Here is a 25,168-nt window from a genome sequence, read left to right as displayed (position 1 = left end):
TGTTAGATAAATGTAGTGATGTAAAAACTAAAATATTCAAGATAGTGTAGTGGAAAAGAGAATGTTTTAAAAAAAAATGTTACTAAAACAAAATCTCTTGTTTTGGACTGACAGTAATGATTCAAGAAATAGTAGATAAATAAATACACACACATCTGATTTGTTGTGGATGCAACACAACAAATGGTGCTCTTACCTGTGATGCCTCCTCCAAACATTATAACCAGACTATCATTCAAACTATAAGTAACAGTTCTGTACTTGACTTTAGACAAACAATTCAAAAGACAAAATCAACACAATTTATTGAAAGACCAATCTTTATTTTACGGTGCCTCTCCTTTTGTTTGTATTATTAAACCCTGTCAATCTAAAAACTGAGCAACTCAACAGTTAACTTTATATTTCTTATTGTCCAAAGCATCTATTACACTATTTGTTCCCCTCTCATATTCACAGGATGGATGATTAGAGACTTTGGGGGAGACCTCAGCTTTATGAACGTCCTGTCTGTTGGTTTGGCCAGAGAGGGCTGAGGGTCTTTCCCTGCGAGGAGGACCTGGGGGGTATACTACGAAGCAGGATTTTCGCTTAGCCGGCTAAATTCAGGGAAAACTCTGGGTTTCCAGTCCTACGAAGCTGGTTCTCTTTTTAGCAGGCTAGATCTCCATGGTAACTTATGCTTAGCGGCTAACCTGGTCGGGACCAGGTTAGGTTGCAGGCTAAGAGCTCAACTCAGTGAAAACACCGCCTGCTGACCAATCAGAGCTCAGTGTGCGGAGTTTAAAGCGATCAAGTCATATTACAGGAGAAAGGAAATACAGGAAAACTGCCATTGCAGGAAAGACGGCCGGCAAAAATCACCGACTGTGTGAACGTGAACATTAATAGAATATCACCTCCATCTTCAGAGCAATCGGACTATTAGAACATTAGCGTTAAGAAAGCTTACTTAAATATCTGCCACAACATAAGTAACCGGATCAGAGTAACATTACGTACAGTCCGCGGCACTGTGAGTGCAGACGTCGATGTGTCCCATTATCATTCATATCACATCATAATGTATCATATATCTCCTGATCTGAGTCAGCTGAGCCGTATCTGGCCGTGCAACACTCACAGTGTCACATACTGTATGCAGAAGTATTATTTTAAGCAACACATTAAGTTGAGGAAACACTCGAGACAAATGTAATTGAAGTCAGATCGTGTTTTAGACGGGCAGTGATATCATAAACCTGTTAATGTACGCATTCAAACACTTGTTCTGTTCCCAGCTGTATTCATCTTGCAGGTGCAGCTCTGTGGCTCTGATCCTGATCAAGTGTTTAAGTCATGGATGTTTAAAGTTTAACTTCTTCATATGTCTAATATTATCATTGACTTTTCATTCAGGAAGTATGACGCTGCGCTGTCGGTATGCTTCTCCATGTTTGTGATTGGTCGAATGCTCCAGATACCACCCCTTGCATGTGAACGCGCACCTAACTAGATAGGACACGGCTGGCTTGAGCGATCCACTTGATAACCAGCGTCGTAGTACAGTTTAGCGAGAGCGCGTATGTTTTGGATTAGACCAACCGGCTAACTCAAACATATCCAGGTTAGGTTGAACCGGCTTCGTAGTACAGGCCCCCGGCCTGAGGGAGGAGGACCTGCACCAGCTGCACCTACAGAACTTAGCCCATGCTGGGCATAGCTGTTACGACCTGCACAGACCTAGCCTGTCACTTTATTTGACAAAATGTGTTTACTTAATCAATTAACAGATTAACATTTAGTGTAACTTATGTATATTATTTCATTTTTATTTAAAAAAAATTGTGATGGTTCATGCTTGATAACTTTTAGTTCACATTTCAATAAATTGTATTTGCATTTGCACTCCTTTTGTCCGTTATTCTTACTGAAAATGTTAAGTTACACATTCACATCTGACTGAAGATTGGCACCATTTATTTGGGTATATCCAGTCTCTGATAGTGTTACGTTATTATGAGAGTGCTCCGTTTGATTCTGAAATTGTATATATTTATATAAATATATACATAGGCTATGTGTGTGTATATGTCCGCATCTGTAGCCTGTTATTGTCTCATCATACCGCACTGTGAATGAATCCAAGTAAATATATAAGTGGTCATGAACACATCTGTCCATCAGACAGAGGGCTGCTGTGCCTCCTGTCATCATTAATGGACGTCTCTTTAAGATGACCGCTCAGAGGAGAGGAGTTCTCATTTCTCTAACCGCCTGCTGCTTCCCCTCCTCTCTCCTCGGTTCTCCTCCTCCTCTCTCCTCGGTTCCCCTCCTTGGCTCCTCCGCTCGCATCTCCTGTGGGCGGGACTAAGTCTCGAGGAGGGCAATAAGTGAAATGAGAAAGGGCCTAAGTGTCTCTTAGTGAATGTCCTGTACTGCTCTTAAATCTCATCACATCAGCTTCTCCTTTCCCTCTTGGATGTTCTTCTGGACCCTCAGAGAAAGAGAACATGGTGAAGCAGTCCTGTCTCTCAGGCGTGTCCTTTCCTAACAGAAATATCAAAAAACATATTATTGCAGAGCAAGTGTGTTATTTAAGAAAGAGGTGTGTTTGTTTGTTCAGGGTCTATAAATATAATGATTTTTTTATTTTAATTAATGTGTTTTTAAATCCAACAGTGTACTACAAAGATAATCAGATTATGAATAAACCATTCTAAATTCATCAACATTGAAATAAATGTATTATTAAAATAATATTTAACTGTTATCAAAACGTAGTGCAACTGTAGAAGCTTGCTCTGTCCGGTTGTCTCACTGAAAGACAAAGGGTCGCAGCTCTCACTATGTTCAATAATATTGCCTTAAATACATTGAAATGTGAAAGTTGAACAAAAAAGTGATGTTGCTTGGTAAAATGTAAATGTAACCTTTTGCTAAGAAAGTACACTCAACATCACTGATGTGTAGGTGATCTAGTATTTAGTCATGTTTAATGGAATGTATATCAGTGTATTAGAGTCATTACTTTATGCATTCTTTGTAAAGCATGAAAAAGGTGTACCTTGGAATCCGTGCTGAAGTTCTCTGCTGCTAGGAGTCCAGATCTGTCTCTCCTCCTCTGGTCCAGCCTGTCTGGATCACCTTAAGGACACTTTGAACAAACAGATGTAAAGTTACATGCGTGGCTTACAGACTTCTTTACATGCAAACTACTTTTTATCTTCTTTTAAAAACAGGTCATAATCTTATTGTTATACTTAAGAAATTGCTGGATATCACAGTCCTCATACTGTATCAGTTTGATTGAGTATTATTGTGTAGGTCTTTTTTATTTTACTGTTACTGTCAGGGACCAAGCAGTAAGACAACAGGACACAGGAGTGGTTTAAATAAACTAGGGTTTTTATTTACCCAAAAATCCACAAAACATCATATAATAACTAGGCTTATAAAAGAGGTCAACAGAAAATACCTCAAAGCAACATAACAGGTGTTAACTCAACAAACGGACCTGCTACAATGAAAAACCAAGGAACCTATATAGTGGCTTGGCCAAACCAAGTTGAACCCAAGGGATAATTAATAGTCCCATCATACACAAAGGACACTGACAAAACCCAAATCCCCCCTTTGACATGGAAGCAGGTGGTTTGTCCCAATCTGTCCCAATTGGCTCCTTGCAGTATTTATGAGCCCTCAGCGCTCGGCCACGCCCTTTGCTGAACCAGGAAGTAACCTCCCCCAATGGACATGGTAACTCAAGAGACAAAGAATGCAATTAATACTTGTGTTTTAGCTGTGCTAAAATGTTTGAAGTAATGTCAGATTACAATCAAATAAAGAGTTTACCATCTAGAGCAAATGTATGGTGTTAATTGGCATGTTTTATTGTAGCTGCACTAAAGCAAAACTACTGAAGATGAGGATGCAGTGTAGTTGGTTTACCCTGTGTGGCTGTGGCCATCACACACTCCCCCCCCTTCAAGACTCTCGCTGAAACAGCGAGAGAGGTAGTCAGCTGTGACATTGTCCTTGCCTGGGATGTGCTGAATGTTAAAGCGGAATGGTTGCAGTGCCAGGTACCACCGGGTAATCCTTCCATTGGTATCCTTCATCCTTCCCATCCACTGAAGCGCTTTATGATCAGTCTCCAGGGTGAATTCTCTACCCAGGAGGTAATACCGGAGAGAGTCGAGGGCCCATTTGATAGCCAGTGCCTCCTTTTCCACGGTTGAATACCTGACCTCCCTGGGGAACAGTTTCCGGCTGATGTAGGCCACTGGATGGCGGTTGTCTGATGACCCCTGGAGAAGCACAGCGCCCAGACCCCTATCAGAAGCATCCGTCTGCAAGATAAAATGTTCATCAAAGTTTGGACTGTAAAGAACAGGTTTCTTACTCAATGATCCCTGGATGTCGTGAAAAGCTGCCATGGACTCCTCTGTCCACTGTATCTGATTTGAAGACCGGGATCCAGTCTGGTCTGTGAGTAGAGCTGCCCTGGCAGAGAAGTGTGGTACAAAGCGGTGGTAGAAGCCTGCCATGCCCAGAAAAGATCGGAGCTGCTTCCTTGTTTGTGGCACAGGACATGACTCGATGGCCTGAATCTTGCTGACCCGTGGCCGTATCACCCCGCGTCCAATGATGTGGCCCAGGTACTCCGTCTCTGCAGCGGCAAATACGCACTTCGATGGATTGATAGTCAGCCCCGCAGAGTAGAGGCGATCCAAGACAGTGTGCAGATGTTCCATGTGCTCCTCCCAGGTGGAGCTGTAAATGACAATGTCATCCAGATATGCTGCAGCAAAACCATATAAATCACAAAGTACTTGATCCATAAGCCTCTGGAAGGTCGCTGGAGCACCATGCAGCCCAAATGGCATGACCGTGAACTGGAAAAGACCCAATGGTGTCCTAAAGGCTGTCAGCTCCCTAGACCGCTCAGTCAGTGGAACCTGCCAGTAACCCTTGGAAAGATCTAATGTGGTTAAGTATTTGGCTTTTCCAAGCCGTTCAAGCAGTTCATCGATTCTTGGTGTTGGATAAGAATCAAACAAAGAAATTGAGTTCAGGTACCTAAAATCAATACAAAACCTAAGACTGCCATCCTTCTTTGACACAAGGACCACTGGGTTGCACCACTCGCTTTTCGAAATCTCAATGATCCCCAGGGACAGCATCAGATCGACCTCCTTTTTCAGTGACGCCAGCAGGCGTTCCGGAATCCTTTAACTCAGCCGTCTCACAGAAGCACCTTCTCTAACCACAATGTCATGCTCAACAATATCTGTTCTCCCAGGATTCTCCTGAAATAATTCTGACCTACAGATTGTTCTCACCTGAAGCTGTTTGTCTTCTGAGAGGTGGCTGAGGTCATGGCTCACTGTAGCCCCCCCTGGAGATAGGTATCGGTATTGCTCCTCCACTTCCTCTTCCTCTTGCACATCCCTGATGAGCATCACTCTTGCTTCTTGTTCAGGTCGCGGCACCCACTCTTTCAAGAGATTTATATGTAGTACTCTACTGGAGCGTGGCTTCCCAGGGGTCGATACCTCATATGTTGTGGGCCCGAGTTGCTTCTTGATCTCAAATGGTCCCTGCCACTTTGCCAACAGCTTGCTGTTATCACTTGGGAGGAGAACTAGTACCTTTTGTCCTGGGTTGAAGGATCTTTGCCGAGCTGACCGATCATACCAGGACTTCTGCTGTTGCTGGGCCACTGCCATGTGAGATTGGAGAAAATGAGTCGGCTTGCCCAATCGATCTCTCATCTGAACAACATAGGATACAATGTTAACAGAATCATCCCTCGCCTTGTTTCCCTCCCAAATCTCCCTCAACAGTGAGAGAGGTCCTCGTACTTCATGTCCATACAAAAGTTCAAATGGAGAGAAACCAGTGGAGGCTTGGGGTACTTCCCTATAATCAAAGAGGAGGTATGGCAGCCACTGGTCCCAGTCTGTGCCACTGTTGTTGACAAACTTCCGTAGCATCTGCTTCAGGGTTTGGTTGAAACGCTCCGTCAATCCATCAGTTTGGGGGTGATATGGTGTGGTCCTCAGGCTCCGAATACCCAGCAAGTGATACACCTGTTTCAGCAGAGTGGACATGAAGTTAGTTCCCTGATCAGTTAATATTTCATGAGGGAAACCTACCCTTGAAAAGAACTGAACCAAACAGAAAGCAACTGATTTTGCTTTTATGGATTTTAATGGAAAAACTTCTGGGTAATTTGTGGCGTAATCTGTTATGACCAGCATGTACCGGTTTCCCCCCTTGCTCCTCTCAACAGGACCAACAATGTCCATCCCAAGGCGCTCAAATGGGGTGCCAATGATGGGTAAAGGCTGGAGGGGAGCTCTGGAAGGGGTTCTAGCAGATGTTATTTGGCACTGAGGACAACTTCTGCAGAATTGAGTGACCTCTCTTCGCAGGCCAGGCCAGTGAAAATAGCGTTGGATGCGAGCTATGGTTTTATGCTTACCCAGGTGGCCAGCCCAGGGGATAGAGTGTCCCAAAGAGAGAATGTTGTCTCTAACTGCTTGGGGAACCACTAGCTGCAACACCGACCCCTGCTGACGGTAGAGAATGCCATTTTGCAGAACATACTCGTCTTCGTTGAAGTCCAGCTCAGCCCCTGGCTCTTTTTCCTTCGCCGTCTGAAAAAGAGAAACTAGGGATAGATCAGCTTTCTGCATTTCCATGATATTGGCTGGCATTTGAAACTGTAAGGTTACATCTGGCTCAGTGCTGGATGGTGGGTTCACAACTGTGTGTTGGAACTTTTCCTGCCTCCTCTGTCTGCGAGTTTTCCGAGGTCTCCCAGATGTTGTGTCAAGCTCCTGATTGAAAAAAGGTAAAGCACTAAGAGTCTCAGAGTGCTCATTTGGTGATTTTGCCTGTGCTCTAGTAACTACAACATTACATTTTTGGCTTTGTTTCCCCTCCAACAAATCAAACAGCACTGGAAGATCTCGCCCCAGCACCGCTGGATAAGGCAAGTTATCAACAACCCCAATGTTCAAGAGGTAAGTTTGACCCTCTACTTGTATGTACATGTCAGCTGTTGAATAGCTTTTCTCATCTCCATGCACACAACAGATTGGGATCGTGTCTCTTGTGCTAATAATGTTGGGTGGTACAAACTTCCGGTGTACAAGAGTCTGACTACTCCCAGAATCCAGCAAGGCCTTGATAATCTGTCCATTAACTTCTATGAGTGTCATCTTAATAGACTGGTCATCCTTACGCACATGCTCAATATGAGGGCGAGGCACAAAGCACATTTGTGTCATTTTGGCTGCATTTTGGGGGCACATAAGTTTTATATGGCCTTCTATTCCACAGAGATAACAAATTGGCTTTTTACCAAGAGGTTTAAATGGGCTGCTAGCTGACTGCTTTTCCCACCTGGGAGGCTTACCCACACCGGAGGGTGCCTCCTGATCGTACTGTCGAGCTGGTTTGTGTCGATCCTTTGAACTCCATGAGTTATAGCTCCATTGTTGTCCTTTATTACGGGCAGCAACAAAGACGTCAGCCAGTCCAGCAGCCTCCATCGCCGATCCTGGGTCACGCTCTCGGATCCAGACTTGAAGCTCAGGGGACAACATTCTCAAATATTGCTCTAGTATGATTATTTCACCAATTTCATGTATGGATTTACCTTTTGGTTGGATCCATTTCCCATAAAGTTCCTTGAGTCTTACATACAACTCATTGGGGCTCTCGTCAGGATTAAACTCCAAGGAACCAAATCTTTGCCTGTAGGTCTCAGGGTTGATGTCATACTTAGAAAGAATAGCAGATTTGACTTGGTCATAGTCAAGGGAATCATCAATGTCCATATGCACATAAGCACCTCTAGCTTTGCCAGTAAGCAATGGTAACAAGTGAAAAACCCAATCTGCTTTCTGCCACCGGCATGCTATAGCAATCCGTTCAAATGTAATCAGAAAGTGTTCAATGTCATCATTGTCCGTTAATCTTTCCATTCTGGGCTCATGGTGTGTGCGAGACTGACCTGCAAGGTTTGGATGGGCAGCCATGGTAAAAAACTCCGCTTGCACCTGAGGATGGTTGCTGGTGGATGGTAAGACTTCCACCTCTGATGGATCAGCGTCTGCGGACAGAGAATCTGGTACTGGAGATGTTCTGGCCTGAACTTCTAACTGCAAAAGCTGAAACTGCTGTCGCATTGTTTCAAACCGCTGTTCCTGTCTTGTAGTTATCTCGCTCTGCTTTGCCGCTTGAGCCTCCGTCTGCCCCATATGAGCCTGAAGCAGGGCCACCAGGTCCGACATGGATGGCTCCTTACCTTCACCCTCAGTGCTTTCTACCACTCCAGAGGCCCCATTGTCCTCCTCTTCACTACTGGCTTGCTTCTCCTGGACATTTGAAAGGCTTGTCGGTCCTCCCGGTTTCCTTGTAATTCTCCCTCCACGTCCCGCATGCTGCATCTTTTTTTTTTTTTTTTTTTTAAAAACAAAAGAAGGTGAAAAAAAAACACCCGTGTCCTCCACTGAATGATCCCACCACTGCCACCAATTGTCAGGGACCAAGCAGTAAGACAACAGGACACAGGAGTGGTTTAAATAAACTAGGGTTTTTATTTACCCAAAAATCCACAAAACATCATATAATAACTAGGCTTATAAAAGAGGTCAACAGAAAATACCTCAAAGAAACATAACAGGTGTTAACTCAACAAAACGGACCTGCTACAATGAAAAACCAAGGAACCTATATAGTGGCTTGGCCAAACCAAGTTGAACCCAAGGGATAATTAATAGTCACATCATACACAGGACACTGACAAAACCCAAATCCCCCCTTTGACATGGAAGCAGGTGGTTTGTCCCAATCTGTCCCAATTGGCTCCTTGCAGTATTTATGAGCCCTCAGCGCTCAGCCACGCCCTTTGCTGAACCAGGAAGTAACCTCCCCCAATGGACATGGTAACTCAAGAGACAAAGAATGCAATTAATACTTGTGTTTTAGCTGTGCTAAAATATTTGAAGTAATGTCAGATTACAATCAAATAAAGAGTTTACCATCTAGAGCAAATGTGTGGTGTTAATTGGCATGTTTTATTGTAGTTGCACTAAAGCAAAACTACTGAAGATGAGGATGCAGTGTAGTTGGTTTACCCTGTGTGGCTGTGGCCATCACAGTTACTTTGGATGAGTTTTTCACGAGTCAGTCAAATTAATTTGTTTTCATATGCCATATTCATATGCATCACACACGTAAGGGTAAGACACAAACCTATTGAACAAATGCAATGGATAAGCTTCATTTTCACTGAAGTCACACATAACGTCATGTCTAATATTTAAACAAATAATGTCCTTGTCACTAAAGCATTGACTACGCTATTCATGTTCTGTTCTACAGCCACGATAAGGCTGTTTCTCAAGTGTGAGGATAATACAATTAAAAGAGGCATTGGTAATAATAATATTAAAAACAACAATGTTTGTGTCGTTCGTCGAATAGGCGGTTAGCTGCAATAAATAACTCCAGTTCAACAAACCATATTACAATATCTAATGGATATATTTTAAAGATACACACATTTCATGCTGAGGTTGATTTAATATACACTGCTCTCTCCAACAATACGTTGACGTTAGCTAGTCTATTGTATGCTATAGTAGAGCATAGCGAATTTAAACGAACCTTAACAATGCATACAGTAACCTAACTATCTAACGTACAAGGATGACCTTATTTTAGCAACCTCGCACAGAAGCCTTTTGGTATACAGTAGCTCTTGGAGCTACGATTGCTCAAATGCTAACCCATCTCTAAACATTCATTAACGTTAGCTTAATAAAAACACCAGTAACATAACATATGTACTTTATGCAGGGTTGACTTACCGAAGAAACTGCATTCACGGTCGGTCTATTTTAACCGCAGATAAATCCTATATTTGCATGACGAATAGTCCACCAGGAGCCAACACAACAAACACGGCCGAGTTCAAGTAGTGTTCTCCTCATGAGCTGAGCCGCTGTAGCATCACGGAGCCAATGGAGCTAACGGATCTAGCAGTGAGACAGAGGAGCCAGGAGAAGCAGTCCTGTTGTCATGAAGGGGGAATCTATACAGAATATGTTTTTGTGGATCCAGGCTAGAAACATGTCTGATCATCCTGTCTGAATAGCCCGGATGATGCTGCATCGCAATTTTTGACGTCGAATTTTATACACCGAATTTTTTTACATCGAATTTTAAACACCGAAATATTTGACGTCGAATTTTTTTCACTTGAATTTTTGGGATCTGAATTTCAACATTTTTATTTCACATAGGTAAATTCGGAGCAAAAAACATTCAGATACATGATTTTCAAAGTAATTATTTTCAATGCTATAAATTCGGTGTCTGATCAAATTCAAATACTTCTGTCTCTTGTTTGCTTCCATATAATTTGGCTGTAAGTACGTGTGCCGCGAAAAGTGTGGTGTGTGAAGAGGAGACGAGAGAGCTGCAGTGACCCGTCCTAAAACCCGGAAATAAACTGCGCATGGCTTCCCTCGACCTAAAAGCAATGAGATTTCTCCATAGGATTTTAGAAAATAGCTCAAAATAAGATCTGTGAGAAACAAACCTGTTAGATAAATGCACGTTTTGTTCAGCCGGATAATATCCACATGTCTAACCTACTTTTATAATTTTCAAATCATAAATCTATTCGACAAGAAGATAAGGAGGACTTTTACAAAAAAGTAATAGAGATTTTTGTCCAGAGGGATAGGCAAATGGACTTCATCTTCATGTCAAGGTAAGACTTCATGTCAAGGTAACATGTTTTGGGTATCCTTCTGTTGAACTGTCTGTTTAAAATTAATTGAAGCATCAGACAAAAAAAGCTTTTGAAAATAATATTATATTTTGATTTAGGTCAAAATATAATATTTGTAAACCTGAAGAGTCAGTGCCAGTGCCTCACCAGACATGAACCTCACTGCAGAAGCTTATATATAGCCATCTACGTTTTTTGTGCCCCACCACTTTTGTACATATAAAAACGCCACTGCCTACCCCACCTTTAAGTTAAGGATCTAAGTACTATTTCAACCACTGCTGTCAATCAATATGATGAAGTTTGACAGACAGATTCCATGTAGCTCTCAGTGATAGCACCATAGAGTAAAGTGGGTTCACAAAAGGAATACATAAAAACTGTTATATAAAATCCCGCGATCAACATCTCAGCCTGCCAAGTGAAAGTCTAAACCCGCTGCTCAGACTGGCAGGCTGCCTCCCCCCCTCTCTCTCTCTACTCTCTCTCTCTCTCTCTCTCTCTCTCTCTCTCTCTCTCTCTCTCTCTCTCTCTCTCTCTCTCTCTCTCTCTCTCTCTCTCTCTCTCTCTCTCTCTCTCTCTCTCTCTCTCCATCCACCAACGCGCTGCGGCTCTAGTTCCGACAACCCATAAAACACGCACTGCACCCCGCGAGCTGAGCTGCACGACTCCGCTGAGAGGAACGACTTTGAAGCACCGGCAGCACGGGCACGATGCAGAAGAGCTCACCGACGGTATAAAGCGACCACAGCACCGGGCCTGAACCTGTGTGAGTACCCTGCCTGGTGTCTTCTGTGTCGGGGAAACTTTCAGATGACAGTCACAAGTATAAAGAGGTGTGCAGCGAGTCTGCTCACCATGCTGATCCACAGGAGGTGGACGAGACCAGGGAGGGAGACATCTTAGATCTGTTGGAGAAAAAGTACCAGAGTATAAATACTCTGTTACAAGTAAAAGTCCTGTATTCAAAATGTTACTCAAGTAAAAGTACAAAAGTATTAGCATCTAAAATATTTTAGTACCACAAGTAGTCGTTGTGCAGATTGGTACATTTCAGAATAATATATATGATATGTTTTATAATGATTGATCATGAAATGTTCTCAAAGCTGGTGAAGGTGCAGCTAGTCTGAAGTACTTTGTAGACTGCAGGGCAGCTGGTGGATTTACTCCAGGTGGAACTTGAGTAAATGTACTTAGTTACTTCACAACTCTGGAAGAGACTTACCACTTTAACAACCAGCTTAAAAATGACTGACTTTACAACTGACCAGCTTCCTTACAGGAATTCCTCCAAGTAAATAGTAAATACAAAAAGAAAAATTGTTTAAAAAGTGAAATAGTGCAATAAGAGTCTATATGCAAGTTATTGGAATGATATATTGGAGAAACAGATAAGTAATGACTAAGTAGCAGATGGATGTTATGGATGTTGTTTCAGCAGTCGTATTGCCTGTGGGATGAAACTGTCTCTGAATGTGGTGGTTTTAGTCCGGCTGCTTAAGGCACTGAAGAAACATGTGATCAATTATTATAAGACATTTTGAGATTTTTGATATTGTTGCGTCAAGTAGCATTTCACCTTTGTAGGCAAACAACGTTCTGATAATTATTGATGTTCAGAACTTTTCGTCATATATTGGATATAGTTTAACTCTTTTAAATAGTGGAGTAGAAGTATATCATTAAAACAGAAATACTCAAGATAAGTAAAAGTATCCAAATAGTGTGTACGTGCAGTACTTGGGTAAATGTACAGTTACTTTACACCATTGCTAATGAGGTGAAACTTGTATGGGGTTATCACAGTGACACCTTGCAGCGGTTCCCAACCTTGGGATCGGGACCCCCCTTGGGGCCCAAAGAAGGTGTCTTTGTGCATTTCCTTTGCAGTCATTTGATACATATTTAAGCGCCTAATGCGGCTCTTGCATTCTGATTCCATTGGTCATGTTGCAGGTTCCTGTCCAAATGTCGTTTTAAAACCTTTCATATTTCAGGCGATATTTCTCTTCTATGTGATGGATAACTTTAGAGGTGCACTCATCAGTATGTTTACAACAGCGGGTCTTGAGGCATATTGTCTTGAAAGATGTCGACTGCTCCGAAGCATCCCACAGAGTTTTACTATTAGCATCTCTCCGCTCATTGTTTTGGTTCTCACCATCACATAAGGGATCATATGCAGCAAGCTGTCCTTTTTGTAAAGCAGATGTTATCAATAGTTTGACATCATATTGCTAAACCTGATGTTATTGATTTAAAAACGATTGTTCTTCTTCTGATAGGAAACATTTCATGTTCTTGTAGCAACAGCTGGAACTGCAGCGACAACCAGGTTTTCTTAAAATGACGGCGATGCTCATTGAGGGGTTTCTCTGCCTCGTAACCAAGTCTGTTCATGTTTTCTCTTCCATGAACCAGTCTTTAAACACGCCAGAGCCCATACCGTGTTCCCTTACCGTTTACTTCCTGTCTGTCTTCTTCTGCCATCCCTTGAGTGTTGACTTGTTATCTGTCTTCTGCTGATTTATTTGACGTCCTGCTCCCTATCTTTTATCCTCCTTCCTTGTCTTGCACTCTTTTGCTTTTCTTTATGGGGACAGTTTAGCCATCATGAATCCTAAGTTTAGAAACCCCTGAAAGTGTTCCATTGTGTTTTCTGAATAGACCAAATGCATTTGTTTGGCCATAGCTGCCGTTTAATTGACTGGACTTCTTTATGTGGATTGCTATGACTGCACATGGTCCCCTGCGATCTAGATATAGAGAAGTAGTCGACTACAGAATGTCGAAATTGACCAATCAGAACTGAGTATTCAAATAAGACGTGTAATAATCAACGTTGTTTCCAGCTGGCAGGACCCTTACAGTAGCATCACTGAAGGTGAGCTGCTAGCAGCAAACAGACGGACACAGGTAGAGGCTAGCTGCTGATCACATCTTTTCTCAGGAGTTTGGAACGGACAACTTGCAGCTCTTCTTTTTAACTGACACATAGAAAACATATTGTAGGGTATACATTATTGCTTTCTCAGCTAAATAAGTTGTGGGGGGCTCAACAGTAGGGCTGCTCAATTCATCGTATTTTAATCGCAATTACGATTATGGCTTGCAACGATTACGAAAACAACGTAATCGAAATATAACGATTATGTTATTATTATTAATTAAAAAAAAAAATGTATTATTTTTTTTTTTTATTGGTTTTTCAGTTTAGTTATACTTAAAGTTCAGGGTAATCAACTGTTCAAAACATACTGTTAAAAAAAATTCTCCAATAAATTGATGTTTTCAAAGTAAATGGATAATCGTTTCTAATAATCGTGATATCAATTGTTGACCCAAATAATCGAGATTATGATTTTTGCCATAATCGAGCAGCCCTAGTTTCTAGCAAAACATCTTTAAGAGATGACATGAGCAGCCCTACCAGCATTTGCCATGGTGGCCAAAACATTTTCATTTGGTCTTAAATTGTAGTTCAACATTTCTTTCCTGTTACTTCTGGACCATGACGGTGGGCCAGCCTTTAATGTTTAACTGAGTGGGATAATGAATATGTTTTACTGAAATGTTGGCTATATGTTAAGGAGTTTTCAGGTTGTGACAGTGCACTGCAACATGTTTGTTGATCTTGTTTATTGGTATTTATTATTTTGATATTATTTATTTAAATGTAGATATGAATATATAATTTATTTTATTTTGTATTGGTTTTTGGTGATTACTCTGAACGTATAATTCAACAGTTAAATTATTCAAATTATTATTTGTATTTGTTTTAAAATACAATAAATGGATGTTTTCAAAGTCAATGAATAATCGCAATTAAAATTATTGACCCAAATAATCGAGATTATGATTTTTGCCATAATCGAGCAGCCCTACTCAACAGCACCCCTCAGATCAGTTTGAATCCATCCATGTCTTTGTCAGTTGTCTTAGATTGTTTTGTGAAAGTAATGGATATCTGTTCAGACCGCGATGTGAGAAGTTCAGCCAGACAACTCACGTGTTTCTTAATGTTTCTTAGAAGCAGCTTATAGTTTGAGTTTGGCGTCTAGGCTCGGCCTCATCACTCCACAGCAGCAGCAGCAGCAGCATGAGCGAGGCAGAGGCAGCAGACCTGGCAGCTTAAATAGAGCGGCAGGTCTAGGAGGATGTGTTTGGTTGGTTGTCAGAGGGACGAGGCGCGTCACGTGGTCATGTCTCCTTGGTGCTCAGTCGACTGCCTGAACTAGCTCGCAGGCTTCGCCCCATTCGTGCTGCCACCCTGAAAGGTTTACCCCCCGTGTTTATTTGACTGTGTCTGCGATGTCTGATCGCCATGTGTCCTCATGTCATGTTTTCAGTGTTGCCCTTACAGTGTGTGTTGTTGTGGTAAAAGTCCTGTCTGTGCGGTGTGCTCATGTGCTGTTGCATGTATGTGGTTCCTCCTCAGTTTCTGCACAGACGCTTCCACCATCCTCGCAAGATGCATATGAATAGCTTATCAAATCAATGGAGTAAGTATTGAGACATTTTTCTTCATGTTTTGTTCATGTTGTTGTTATGTACTAACCATGAGGAATATGTACCCGAGACGTGTGCAGGGCTGCAGCGCCGCATGTCCGCCACACAGCAGTGACAGTGTGTCTGTGATGAGGTCACTGTGTCCTGTTTAGCTCTGCTCTGAGAAGAGGCCTGTCCTCCATTTCTAACTTCCTGTACAGGCCAGAGCTTTTACAAATAATACATACTAATACATATTTATTAAAGAGGACCTATTCAGCAAATGTTCAGCTTCATATCAGCATGTAGTGTCTCTACTGTCTCCATGCTTTAATGTTCAAAAAGCTCTTTATTGTCCTCATACTGCCTGTGCTGCAGCACCTCTTTTCACCCTCTGTCTGAAACCAGAGCCCAGTCTGCTCTGATTGGTTAGCTGGGCTGCTCTGATGTGATTGGTCAACCGATTAGGGATGTCCCGCGCTTAGCATAACACGTACAATATGTTGGAGCGCTAGCCAATATTAACGCGGGTGTTACACAGTGATGTCACTATGTCACGGAAGTAAACAAAGAAGTCCAATGGATGGAACTTGCAGACCATTTACATGCACACACATCTGTACAACACACAGGAAAGGGAAAACCCCTGAAGCATAACAGGGAAGGAATCATCTTTTCTTTGTGACAGTGATAAGAGAGGGTACCTCTTGATGGGCATGTCTCTCCATAAAAGGATGAACCCAGTGTTTTTCAACCTGCATTTCCAAACCACCCCCCCAGTGGACGTGTTTTGAACTTGTTGCATTTCTTTTGACACAGCAAAAACATTGTAGCAAACCCAAAGGGGGTCCTGTGTTCTGGTGTACACAGCTTTATTTACTGTGTCAGGGACTTGACATCCCTACTGTGTCTGTGAGGCCGTAAAGACTCAGCTCCAGTCCAGCTCCCTGTTTCTCCGTGCTTCTAATGCTGCATTCAGGAATGTCTTTTGGAACACAGGCTTGTTTTGTTCCTTCATACTGGAGCATGAACTTGACCACTTGAACTTTGGGAATGTGCTGTTTTCACATTATGCTTGACCTCCAACACTGTTTGCATCCCACTCGCTTGACTTTACGAGTGAGATGTTATTTTCAAAAGGGAATTAGAGTGACACGTCCTAAAACCCGGAGGTAAGCTGCGCATGGGATCCTTCGACAAAACGCAACGCAATCTCTCCATAGGATGTTGGAAAATAGCTGGAAATAAGGTCTGTGGTTGAGACGCATTTAAGAGACGGATCACGTTTTGTTCAGCCGGATAATCTCCACATGTGAACCCTACTTTTATAATTTTCGAATCATAAATCGGATCGATAGATTTATGATCGATAGATTTATGATTAGAAAATTATAAAAGTATAATAAAATATAGAACAAAGTGTGTTTCTCTGATAATACCCCTGACGCAGTTAGGGTGTGAAAAAATACCCCTATAGGTATCTTTGCTAGTTAACTGGCCCACTGGATATATGAGTATAACCATGCAATACAGGTGCTACAATCTCAAGGCAGACATCATTTAATGCTTTTGGAGTATCAAACAATCTAGGCGGGGTGGAATAAGTGTTATTTTTTTTCAATTAATAAGCATTTATTTTATCCTCTGTAGATCTGTAGTTACGATGGAATTGGTTCTTGGTGATCTGATTGGAGTAGAAGGCTTCTGGAAATTGGAACAACTGGATTGTAGATTTGACCATATATTCGATGACAGTCAAAATTCAAGGGGTTATTTATTGTCATTGTACAATACAGATTTGAGCACATAATGCAGTTAAAGACATTTTGATACAAAAATAAATAAATAAAAAGGCATAAAAGTACATATAAGGTGTCCATATGTCCGACGTCGGTGGGACTTTAATACCTGGCAGGTGTCAGCTGTTGTGTTTAAATCATATTTACTGTGTAGTTCTGACTTGCTAAAAATTAAGTTACATTTATATTCCCTTTACTCTGTTATTAATAAATACATATATTAAATTCTACCTATCATGCAAAACTTTTTCACGTATTTTCTACATCAGAATGTGTCCCCTCTTCTTCATGTCTCTTCTACATCAGCATGTGTCCCCTCTTCTTCATGTCTCTTCTACATCAGCATGTGTCCCCTCTTCTTCATGTCTCTTCTACATCAGCATGTGTCCCCTCTTCTTCATGTCTCTTCTACATCAGCATGTGTCCCCTCTTCTTCATGTCTCTTCTACATCAGCATGTGTCCCCTCTTCTTCATGTCTCTTCTACATCAGCATGTGTCCCCTCTTCTTCATGTCTCTTCTATATCAGCATGTGTCCCCTCTGTGTAAAGAGACTCTGAACGTTTCAGGAACAAAGATTCTCTCTCTTTTTGTCCTGATCCATTTCTATAAAAACCTGTCTGAAAATGAGCTGATCAGATTTGGTCCACTTCATGATGTCATAACGGTTGTTTGGCTTGTGTAACCTTTAGCCAATCACCAACCAAGGTAAACCCCCCGTCAATAACTATTGCCCCTAGTGCAGTCAATGAAGGAGTGAGGTAGACGAGATATGTACATTGCGCAAATCCTGAATAATTTAAGGATTTTTTAATAAATTGCCGAACCTAACTTGAACAAAACTACCTTGGCCCGAACTTCCCAAACTTGATGAGTTAGGCTTTGACTATAGAACATGTGCTTTCACCAGCAGACCTCACCCAAAGAAAGGGAGAGGAACAGTTTTTGTATTAGCAAGATGACAACCATTGCCTTATGTTCTCCTATCCTTACTTTCAGACTAAGAGCAGCCCTCAGTTACAAAAACCCCACAGACTCTAGGTCAGGGTTCACGCTCAACACCAGTTTAAAGAAGCCTGTTATCTGGCCTTGACACAAAACCTCTCGAAATCCTCGGACTGTGAGCTTCGGTTGGCAGGTTTGGTTTCGCATGGACCATGAGGCTGGATCACTTCCTGTTACCATGCACTTCTGTGTGCTTCAGGAATCCCTCACTTCTGATCCTTGATACTGAGTCGAGACTCCTGATGCTCGTAATCTTATTTTTAATGTGCCTTGATTTGAAAATAAACATGTGGTTCATGTTCTGCAACAGTGGCGACACTCTGCATCGCTGCATCCCCCGCCGATTGTGGTCCAGTGGGAAGCCACAGCTATGTGTGCTCTAGCTCTGGTCGTCCCTCATTGATCCGATATCATCCGATCCCCCACAGTACTGATCCGTCCTGCCAGCTCTGCATCCAGAACCCTGCAGACCAAGGCTTTGGGGCAGCTCTGACAGGAACGTCACTTCGCTTTCGAAAATCCATGAAGCAATTAACGGAGCGTCCACACTACAGCTTCAAAAAAAGCTTGGAGCTGGGCGTGTCTGTAGCTTGGAGATTTTATTCAAGCAACGCGACCAACAACCAATCACATGAATCTCCCGCCCCCGACATACAAAGCAAAAACCCCCGGGGATTTTATGCAAGCAATATATATATAAACTCCCCAAACAGGCGAAAACCTACCAGTTCCCCCCACTGTCTCTGCCACCTCCCTCCATGCTGGTTCCTCCGGTTTGTATCCCGGTAGGTGAAGAGGGTCTGGTCATACAAAACCAGGTGATTCGCTACGGCGATAATTAGTTTCTCCTCCGACTTTTTTTGAAATATAGAAATGAACGGCGGGATATCTCTCCCAGCTTAGACGCGGTTTGATTGGCTACGGCTTGAGCTGTCAGATTTTTCGAAACGGGATTTGATTGGCTGGCGCTGGCGTCTCCGGCGTCTCCGGCGGAGACAGACCGCTATGCTACCCACAATTCAGTTCGGCGAAAAAGCGAGGCAACGTGACGTCACCCCATTCAAAGTGAATGGGCAGATTGAAGCTGTCGACGCTGTAGTGTGGACGGGCTGTAACAGCTACTGTGGCTTGGCTCAGGCTAGTTTTAGTGTTCAGCTGTAATGCATGTGGCCCCAGCCGACATGCCATGACTGGATGGCAGTGGAAGTCAGATTGATGCCGTGGTGCAGTGCCCGGTCCTTTACATACTTTAGTCCTGAAGTCACTGAGGCTCAGAGGATGCTGTTTCCACACCCTGACTCTCAACACAATCCCAATTCTTTAGTGGCGTTTAGTTCCTGTTTTGTCATTTCTTGGACAGAACCCATGTTCCTGTGAGTGTCAGTGTCATATGTCTCCTGGGATGGTAGATTGTCATCAAGTCTGATCTTCCAGACCAAACTCAAAGAAAATCCTGAGGGGGAAAATGTTGTTTTGATGCTAACAGATTTTGGCTTTGAGATTTCATCAGCAGCATTCCTTATCAGCGGGGAGGACGTCAGCGTGGTGAAGGCCAGCCCTGGTATTCCTGTTGATGGTGTGTGTGTCAGACGCAGGTCAACCTCACAGTGACTTGTGATAGTACAAGTCCCCCCCCCCCCACACAGGTTTCCCTGCATGCTGCCTGTGTAAACTTCACATCCCATGTCGAGAAGAATCACAAAGCTGGAGCTGTTTCAGAATCACATCTTGGCTCGCGTGCAACACATCTGAGTCAGTGACAACACAACAGCTAAATGAATCCTTTGTGAATCGACAGACTGTTTTAAAAAGGCCCTATTTTGCTTCTTCAATTACGTTTCTTTTATATAAATCTGCTCCCCGATGTGATTCAATGGGAAGAAGTGTTTTTGGGCCCAATGGCATCGACACTTAAGATACAATTCCACCATTTGGCCACTACGAAGATTCCCTATTAACCTCGTGCTCTTGTTGGGGCTTGGGGTTACGTCCCCACTAAGGTCTAGGGGACCTGGAGACAATAACGTACAACCAATAAGTATGAGAGAGTCAGAGTAAAGGTTGACAAAAGGTTTATTCCTTGTAACCTATCAGATAATACAATTAAACAGAAACTCTGTTTGTGAGGAGGAGGAGGAGGAGTCAAAGGATTGTGCCAAACAAAAGAAACAAGCATAACAAAACCAGGCCTACCTCTACAACTATCCTTTGAAACCAAACTCAAACAAAAACCCTCACTAACTAACTACAAAGAATTTGACAAAACAATATACAGGGGTGGCAACAATCCGCTTACCTAGTGTGTCTAAACAATAGTTAGCTCGGTGGTGAGAAATGTACAGGGTACCCCAGACTTACCCAACTCCTCCACCTCTCAACACACACATTAACAAAGTTCAGATTTATCCAAAGAGCTTTAGTTGCTAAGCACAGCCGTGTTCCTTCCTCAGCAACAGGCCCAGAGTGAGAGAGAGAAGACTTCCTGGGTGCCTCCTTTATGGTCGGCCCTGGTTGCTGATAGGCCAGCTGAGGGTGAGAGGATCCAATCAGCCATCAGACTCAGGTGCACAGGCAGATACCGATCAGCTGCTGATTAGCTGTGCAGAAGACAGGGAGAAGAGAGAAACACAGGAGGGAAGGAAAACCACACATGTACAGCCTGCCTGGCACGTAACACCCCCACACATATAAATCCAAACAGTATGTTTGGCCCTTACAATGAACATTTATTTACATAGCACGAGATAGTGCATCGGCAAGAACATTATCGGACCCCTTTTTATGGCTTATGTCAAGGTTGTAGTTCTGGACAATCAACGACCAACGCATAAGGCGTTGATTGTGGTTGTACATCCTTGAAAGAAAAACCAGCGGATTGTGATCAGTGTATACCTTAATAGGTTTTACACTGGAGCCAAGATACACCTCAAAGTGCTGCAAGGCAAACAATAGAGCTAAAGCTTCTTTCTCAATAGTAGAGTACTTCAACTGATGTTTGTTGAACTTTCGGGAGAAGTAGCTCACGGGGTGATCGATAGCCTGTGCATCTTCTTGTAGAAGAACAGCCCCTGTCCCAACTCCACTGGCATCGACCTCGAGCTTGAATGGCTTCGAAAAGTCTGGTGCAGAAAGAACAGGAGTACAACACAGAATACCTTTTAGGCTCTCAAATGACTGCTGACACTCACCGGACCAAACGAAAGACTTTGAGGGACTGGTCAACGTAGTGAGTGGGGCCGCCACCGATGAGAAGTTTCTGCAGAAACGGCGATAGTACCCTGCCATTCCTAGGAAGCGGCGAAGTTCCCTCCTGGTGGATGGCACTGGGAGGGAGGCAATTGCCCTGATCTTTGCATCAGCAGGGCACACCTTCCCCCGACCAACCTGCTGACCAAGGTAGAGAACGGTACCTTTTCCAAACTCACATTTGGCAAGGTTAAGCATTAGGGATGCGGCCGACAAGCACTTAAAAACTTCTCTTAAGGTAGACATGTGGCTAGACCAGTCCTTAGAATAGACAACAATGTCGTCCAGATATGCCTTACAGTCTGGAACATGTCCTAATACAAGATTTACAAGCCTCTGAAAGGTGGCAGGTGCGTTACACATACCGAAAGGCATCACAGTATACTGAAGGAAACTGTCAGGTGTCACAAAGGCCGAGATGTCAGAAGCACGCTGTGTTAAAGGAACTTGCCAGTATCCCTTTAACATGTCCAGTTTACTGACAAATTGTGCAGGACCAATTTCATCGATGCAGTCATCAATGAGCGGTAATGGGTGTGCATCGGGGACAGTGACAGCATTAACCTTGCGAAAGTCAGTGCAGAATCTGGGACTGCCATCTGACTTTGTGTCTAGCACACAAGGGGAACTCCAGGGACTGGAACTAGGCCTTGCAAATCCGTTTTTAAGTAGATATTCAACTTCCCTTTTCATAACCTCTCTCTTAACTGGGTTAACTCTGTACGCCCGCTGTTTGATGGGCGAGGGGTTGGTCAAAATCACATCATGAGCTAGGACAGAAGTTTGTGAGGGAGTGTCATTAAAAAGACATGCAAAGTCAAATATCAGTTTCTGTATATCACTTCCTTGGATATCAGGAAGATGAGACAAGTAATTGGGCAAATCAGCTAATACCTCAGTATTGCTTAGTCTTGCCCCCTGTGGTGTTGCACTGCGCATCACCAACTCATCCTCATCCTCATTTGAGCTCAGCTTTGAAACTGAAGCCATAGGAGAGACGGTTGTCTCCACCTGGTGAGCTTTAGAAGACTCACTTTGGTCTTCCCTGGTGCAGTACTTCTTTAGCATGTTGATATGACACACTCTGGTAGGACGTCTGCGGTCAGGTGTTTGAATGACGTAGTTTGTTTCACAGAGCTTCTTATCTACAACATAAGGACCAGCAAATTTAGTAGACAGAGCAGAGCCAGGTACAGGCAATAGAACCAACACCTTGTCACCTGGCTGAAACAAGCGTGCTACCGCCTTCTGGTCGTAGCGTTTCTTCATGTTCCCCTGGGTAGAGGTCAAAGCTTCCCTAGCCAAGGAGCAAGCACGATTTAGACGATCCTTAAGTTTGGCGACATACTCCGGGATACTGCAAACTGTTTTCGTAGGCATGATCAAATGCTCTTTAAGAACCCTTAAAGGACCTCTGACCTCATGTCCAAACACTAGCTCAGCAGGACTAAAACCTAGAGACTCCTGAACAGCTTCACGGGCAGCAAATAACACTAAAGGAACACCGTCATCCCAATCTTTATGAGACTCATGGCAATGTTTTCTTAACATGCATTTCATAGTCTGGTGAAACCTCTCTAATGCCCCCTGACTTTCAGGATGATATGGGCTGGATGTCACATGCTTGATACCTAAGGTGTCAAGTACCAGGGCAAACACTTTAGACATGAAGTTGGTACCTTGGTCTGTTTGAACTACCTTCGGTAGACCAAACATGGAGAAAAACTTCAGAAGTGCCTTGGTGATGACCGGGGCAGTAATTTTTCGTAGTGGGATGGCTTCTGGGAACCTAGTGGAAGCACACATGACAGTTAAGAGAAACTGGTTTCCAGTTTTAGTTTTAGGTAAGGGTCCCACACAATCCACAATCACCCTTTCAAATGGCTCTCCCATTACCGGAATAGGAATGAGAGGAGCAGGGTGAATCACCTGATTCGGTTTACCAACAACTTGGCACACATGACATGTTCGACAATAAAGAACTACATCAGACTTAAGTCCTGGCCAAAAGAAGTGTTTTAAAACTCTTTGATATGTTTTTGTTACCCCCATGTGACCTGACCATGGATGATCATGAGCCAAGGATATCACCTGAGAACGATAGGTTGTTGGCACGACAACTTGATAAATTGCTAAGGAGTCTGACTCCTCACAGGCATCACTAATCCAGCGACGCATTAATAGGTGATCTTCCATAATGTAGGCCATCTTCTTTGACTTGGCCTCTTCCTGACTGATAACAGAAGAGAGACATTTAGAAAGTGTTTCATCACTTAACTGGGCTGCCATGAATTCTTCCCGAGTGGCAGGCAGTTGTACAAGCTCTGAGCTGTTACTGGGTGATCCAGCACCAGCAGACCGGGCCTCCTCTGGCAGTCGGTCCGACACTGTCATGTCTTCAAGAAACTGCCCTGTAGCAAGAAAAGAATCAGACAAGTCCTCTCCGTATTTCTTTGACTGTGCCCTTGTAACAACACAAGCAGGAAAGATTTCGGGAGGTACTTCAGCTGATTTCTCTGCGTCTAAACTTAGATCAGGAGAATCAATGACCTCAGGTACTGGCTTAACTTTGCCCCCAGCCAAGTCATTACTGAGGATGAAATCAACACCTTTGATGGGCAAGGCAGGGAGGACAGCTACTTTAAAGAATCCTTTGACAAGAGATGAGTGAATATAAACATTGTGCAAAGGAGCCGCAACTAGTGTCATGCCTACCCCTTGAACAACAGCACTTGATCCACATGATGATCTGGAGGTTAAAGGTAAGATGCCTTCCCTAATAATGGACTGAGAACCTCCTGTGTCCCTAAGTACCTGTACTGGCAGCTGGTCTTTAGGATCCCCTGTTAAAGAAACAAAGCCCTTGGAAATAAAGGGTTTGAAACAGGGATCAGGTACATCATCTTCCTGGGACATTTCTATGTCTGATAGGGAAACTCCTTTAATGAGTCCCATGCCTTTTGGCGTTTGAAAGCGTTGCGAAAATTGTTGTTTACGCTTTAAGAAATGACACCCTGAAATAAGGTGTCCTGTTTTATGGCAGTAGTTACACTCACGGGTCCCCCGTGGAGGTGATGGTGGTCCTCTAGACCTTTCAAAAGTTGTTGGGCCAAGATCAGGTCTTCCGGTTTGTGATATTGAAACTCTATCTGGGCGCAAGGGTGAAGAAAACACAGTCTTGTGAGTGAGCATAAATTCATCTGCTAAAACAGCTGCCTTAGCCAGTGAAGTAACCTTCTGTTCATTTAAGAATATCACCATCCTTTCAGGCAAAGAATTCTTAAAATCTTCCAAGAGAAGTAACTGACGAAGACTCTCAAAATGATCCTTCACTTCATTAGCCGCACACCATTTATCAAAGAGAATGCCCTTCTCTCGCGCAAACTCAACAAATGTCTGCGTAGCAGACTTTTTATGGTTTCTGAACTTTTGTCTGTAGGCCTCCGGCACAAGCTCATAAGCACGCAATATCGACTCTTTAAGCACTTCGTACTGCAAGCTTTCTTCCAAAGAAAGTGAAGATACCACTTCCTGAGCCTTACCTACTAATTTGCACTGAAGTAGGATTGGCCACATGTCTTTAGGCCAGACCAGTGCGGTAGCAATTCTCTCAAAAGCACAAAAATATGAGTCAACCTCTGACTCTCTAAAAGTTGGCACTAAAGCAATATTTTTACTAACATCAAAACTCTTTGTATGAGAGACTGTATGTGAAGGTCTTGACCTCTCAAATGTCTGCTCTGAAGAGATTCTCAGGGCATCAACTTCAAGCCGCTTTAACGTGATTTCTTTCTCAGCTTCTATCTCTAACTTGCGAATCTGCAGCC

The 25,168-nt window shown here is 43.1% G+C and overlaps 1 protein-coding gene and 1 long non-coding RNA gene across 5 annotated transcripts in view; one reads left to right on the top strand and one right to left on the bottom strand.

Annotated features, from left to right (window-relative positions):
- Positions 1 to 2,172: 2,172 nt before the first annotated feature.
- Positions 2,173 to 10,027, bottom strand: LOC139434378 (uncharacterized). Its single transcript, XR_011643725.1, has 3 exons — positions 9,870 to 10,027; positions 3,047 to 3,136; positions 2,173 to 2,529 (listed from the first exon to the last, which is right to left on the bottom strand). It is a non-coding gene; the product is annotated as an uncharacterized lncRNA (long non-coding RNA).
- Positions 10,028 to 11,407: 1,380 nt separating this feature from the next.
- LOC117452551 (dual specificity testis-specific protein kinase 1-like) overlaps positions 11,408 to 25,168 on the top strand; it is a 43,695-nt gene continuing 29,934 nt past the window's right edge. The window contains exons 1-2 of one of the 4 annotated variants that reach the window (XM_034091247.2): positions 11,409 to 11,567; positions 15,243 to 15,306. In XM_034091247.2, the coding sequence (XP_033947138.1) occupies positions 15,276 to 15,306 (31 nt within the window). In that variant the 5' untranslated portion in view covers positions 11,409 to 11,567; positions 15,243 to 15,275. Of the gene's footprint in view, positions 11,568 to 15,242; positions 15,307 to 25,168 lie in introns of those variants that run through there. The other 3 variants (XM_034091248.2, XM_034091249.2, XM_034091250.2) reach the window with 3 other exon arrangements.

Source organism: Pseudochaenichthys georgianus, chromosome 9, assembly GCF_902827115.2.
Source record: "Pseudochaenichthys georgianus chromosome 9, fPseGeo1.2, whole genome shotgun sequence".
Taxonomy (NCBI): Eukaryota; Metazoa; Chordata; class Actinopteri; order Perciformes; family Channichthyidae; genus Pseudochaenichthys; species Pseudochaenichthys georgianus.
This window is presented reverse-complemented; position numbering and strand designations above follow the sequence as displayed.